This window comes from Catharus ustulatus, chromosome 2 (assembly GCF_009819885.2).
Source record: "Catharus ustulatus isolate bCatUst1 chromosome 2, bCatUst1.pri.v2, whole genome shotgun sequence".
In the NCBI taxonomy this organism is placed as follows: Eukaryota; Metazoa; Chordata; class Aves; order Passeriformes; family Turdidae; genus Catharus; species Catharus ustulatus.
In genome coordinates this window covers 113493248-113497077 of record NC_046222.1, presented here as the reverse complement: position 1 = coordinate 113497077, position 3830 = coordinate 113493248, and the positions used below count along the sequence as shown (strand labels likewise).

At 48.8% G+C, this 3830-nt stretch overlaps 1 protein-coding gene across 1 annotated transcript; it reads left to right on the top strand.

Annotated features, from left to right (window-relative positions):
• The first annotated feature begins 420 nt into the window (after positions 1–420).
• NR0B1 (nuclear receptor subfamily 0 group B member 1) lies at positions 421–3119 on the top strand. The gene is made up of 2 exons (XM_033053640.2): positions 421–1175; positions 2567–3119. The coding sequence occupies exons 1-2, from the start codon at positions 602–604 to the stop codon at positions 2809–2811; spliced, it is 819 nt and encodes a 272-aa protein (XP_032909531.1). The 5' UTR covers positions 421–601; the 3' UTR covers positions 2812–3119.
• Positions 3120–3830: the final 711 nt, after the last annotated feature.

The window sequence follows — 3830 nt, the reverse complement described above, 5'->3', positions numbered from 1 at the left end:
CAATTTAATTATTTGGACCGATTCAGCGCTCCTTTCTTCACCAACACTCCGTCCTCTCTCCTCCCCCAGACCTCTCGGGTGCTTGTGAAGGCAGTGGGAAGGGTTGTCATTTCTCGGTGGGCTCCCGCGGGGGTGGAGGGGTCGGGAGCTGCTCTCTAAGGTGGCAAAATGGGAGAGGGGCGGGAGCTGCCCTGCCCTGCCCTGCCCTGCCCTGTCCGAAGCATCCCGGCTCAACACCAGCCGGGCTGGGGCTCGGAAAGAGGAACCAGGAGAGACGATTCGCGCTCATCAGCCGCAGCCTGCGGGCAGAGGCGGCCGGCTCACCGGCTCCCCCCGGGCATCGCTGTCTCAGGGAAGGAGGAGGAGGGTTTGGAGTTTTTTTTTTTTTCATCTCCCCTCCTCCCTCCCGCCTCTTTTACAGCCAGTAAAGTGTCTGCCCCTTTGAACCGCGGGTACAGCGCCTGCGGCTGCACGCACACACACACACACAGACACACACACACCCACCCTCGCCGGCTATAAATAAGTTAAGGAGCCGGGCAGAGGGCGAGGAGTCTGCGGGCAGGAGCAGGAGGCAGGGCCCGCCCGCCGAGCCGGTGCCATGGCGTGCGCGGAGCGCGGCTGCCGCTGCTGCGCGGAGGGCCGGCGGCACAGCAGCATCCTCTACAGCATCCTGCGCAGCGAGCAGCGGGCGCTGCCGCCGCCCGGCCCCGCGCCCCGGGGCTGCCCCTGCGGGTCGCGGCGCCGCGTGGCCCTGCGGAGCCCGCAGGTGGCTTGCAAGGCGGCCTCGGCCGTGCTGGTGAAGACGCTGCGCTTCGTGCAGAACGTGCCCTGCTTCCAGGAGCTGCCGCTGGAGGAGCAGCTGCTGCTGGTCCGCAGCTGCTGGGCGCCGCTGCTGCTGCTGGGGCTGGCGCAGGACCGGGTGCACCTGGAGACGGTGGAGAGCGCGGAGCCCAGCATGCTGCAGCGCATCCTCACCGCCCGGCAGCAGGGCGAGCGGGCACCGGCACCGGCACCGGCACCGGCACCGGCACCGGGCCGGCCGCACCACGGCCCGCACCTGCCCTCGGCCGGCGAGATCCAGGCTATCAAGGGCTTCCTGGCCAAGTGCTGGAGCCTGGACATCAGCACCAAAGAGTACGCTTACCTCAAGGGGACGGTGCTCTTCAACCCGGGTGAGTGGCCGGGCGGGGCAGCGGGGAGAGCCCGCCTGGATCCCCAGGGGTATCTGCGGGGCACACACGGGGCTTTCCCCAGGGTGCTGCAGGAGAGGGACGCGGAGCAAGGCTGCGGTTCGCTCTGGGTCCTGGGGGCTGGCGCTTTCCGCGATGCTTTCCACGACCAAAGCGAACTCCAGGTAGTGGGTTCGGGCAAGCTGGGAGTCAGCAGCGGCTCCTGGCTGGTTTCTCTGTTCCACAGCCCCGGAGAGCAAGGGAAGGCTCAGACTTCACTGACAAAGGCTGATGTGGCTCTGGGTATGGCATTCATGATCAGGGATTTTTTGCCGTGTCTCTTTGTGGAGATTCCATAGATGCAGCTCTACCAAGGGACTTCTTGTCACGTCGGTGACTCACTGAAAGGCAAGCTGGCAGGCTGGGTATGGCACTTCCCAAGTACCCTGTGAGAGTGGGACAGGGCTCTGCTGGCGCTCCCACTGCCAAACTGATAGTTATTGATGGTTAGCTTCCTATTGTGGTGGTTTGCATTCATCATCCTGCGTGTGTAACTACACAGATAAGAGAGAAAAAGTTACGCTAGTTAAGGCGAAGCTTAGTTGCACAAGTCAAATTTGGAAGCTGGTCTAATACAAGAAGATAGAGGCATTGTTCTGGTAGGAATTTTTTTTCTCTGAAAGGGTGATCAAGCTTTGGAACAGGATGCCCAAGGAAGTGGTTGAATCACCATCCCTGAAAGTGTTCAAAAATTCGTAGATGTGTCGCTCAGGAATGTGGTTTAGTGATGGGTCTGGCAGTGTTAGGTTAATGGTTGGACTCGCTGATCTTGGAGGTCTTTTCCACACAAAATGATTCTGTGGTCATATATAGCCTTAATTCTGTACCTTCTATCTTTCAGTATCCTTACTGTGGTTCATTGGGAAACTTCCTGTTGCATGTTGGAGTCAGTACTCCTTGCCACTTATAAACTGGAGTAGAAACAGTTGTCAAAAGAAGCCTTAAATATAAACAATGCTGTTTTATAGAAGTGAAAAACTGAATAAGTTATTTTTGTAGTTTTCCCCACTGTAATGGTGTTTTGCAGACCATTCTTCAGTCAAAGGTTTTATCAGCTAATTTGTATAATACTTAAGTGAATGTTGACAAACATCATGCTTCAGGTTTGTGAAGAAGAGTATTGAATATCCAGAATACCAATATAATAACAATTTGAGCTGCCCAATAAAATTTGGCATGTTGACTTTGCATACAAGAAATCCTATAGCAATTTAATTTGCTTCTTTCCTTGGGTGATAATTACAGTCTATGAGCTGTTAGGAGTTGTTCTGTAAGAATAATATTGTTTCACAAACAAAAAATATGTAAACAAAATAACTTATTTTTCTTTTCAGATCTGCCTGGACTGCAGTGTACACAGTACATTGAAGGATTGCAGAGGGAAGCACAGCAAGCTCTAAATGAACATGTCAGACTCATTCACAGAGGTGATGAAGCCAGATTTGCCAAGCTGAATGTTGTTCTCTCCTTGCTAAGATCTATTAATGCTAATGTGGTTGCTGAATTATTCTTCAGGCCCATCATTGGAGCAGTGAACATGGATGACATGCTTTTGGAAATGCTTTGTGCAAAATTATAAGTAAAATTATAAAGGTGTGTAAAATAATGAAAAGAAGTCCAGTGCAAAGGAAGTCCCAGAGCAGGATAGTGTAAAGTATTGTAAATAAACTAACTTATTGTTTTTACATAGATAGTATTTTTGTATTCCATAATAAAATATTCTTCAAGTTCTGGAAGTAATTTTTATTAAACAGTGTGGTTTTGGGATAAGGTTATGGTCATCAAAACAGCTTTAAGTTTGTAGAGAATGTTCATATCCAAAGTCGACTGGCTATTCTTTTACCATACCTCTGAATAAAGAATGTATTTACTATATTGTACTTTCAAGGTGAGTAATCCCTGCTTTATCAAAACAAGCAGTGTCACTGCTATTCTTACTAATTCTGTTGACTTTAACAGAGTCAAATCTATGAAGGTGATTAAATATTTGCCCAAGGTTTTCTTCCATATGGGGACGATGTGTTAGGAGTATTTTGAGGCTTAATGAACCTTAAAGTAGCTTCATCAACTCTAATATTTGCAGTAAAACATTCCATTCAGCACATTTCGGGCTCCAGGAAAATGAAATAAATCTGTTCCCCAAAACAACAAGCAAATGAAAACTGCCTCTAAAAATATGCAAACAGCAAGTGCTGGTTAGGGTCAGGAGAACTAGCAGGGTGGACTCCACACTTTTATTTCATCTAGATAACTACTAACTGGGATTTCAGTAGTCAGATTCTCCAGACTACTTATTCCTATTGAAAAACAAAATTAAGCTGAAACCTGGTGCACCACTGGTACATCCATCACAGTTTGTCAGTTAATGTGATGACGTCTTAGTTAAGTATTGATCTTCATGTTTTGCTTTTGTTTTGTTTTTGTTTTGTTTTGTTTTTTCTTGGACCTGATCTTTTCACCTGAAGTCATTGTGTCTTCATTGGAAAATTACCCTATTGTAAAAAAAAAAAAAAAAAAGAGAAAGGGAAAATCAGTGATTTAAGGGGGATTTGTCTCATAGTTTTCCTTCTTTTACATTTAATTTTCTAGCTTTTCCCC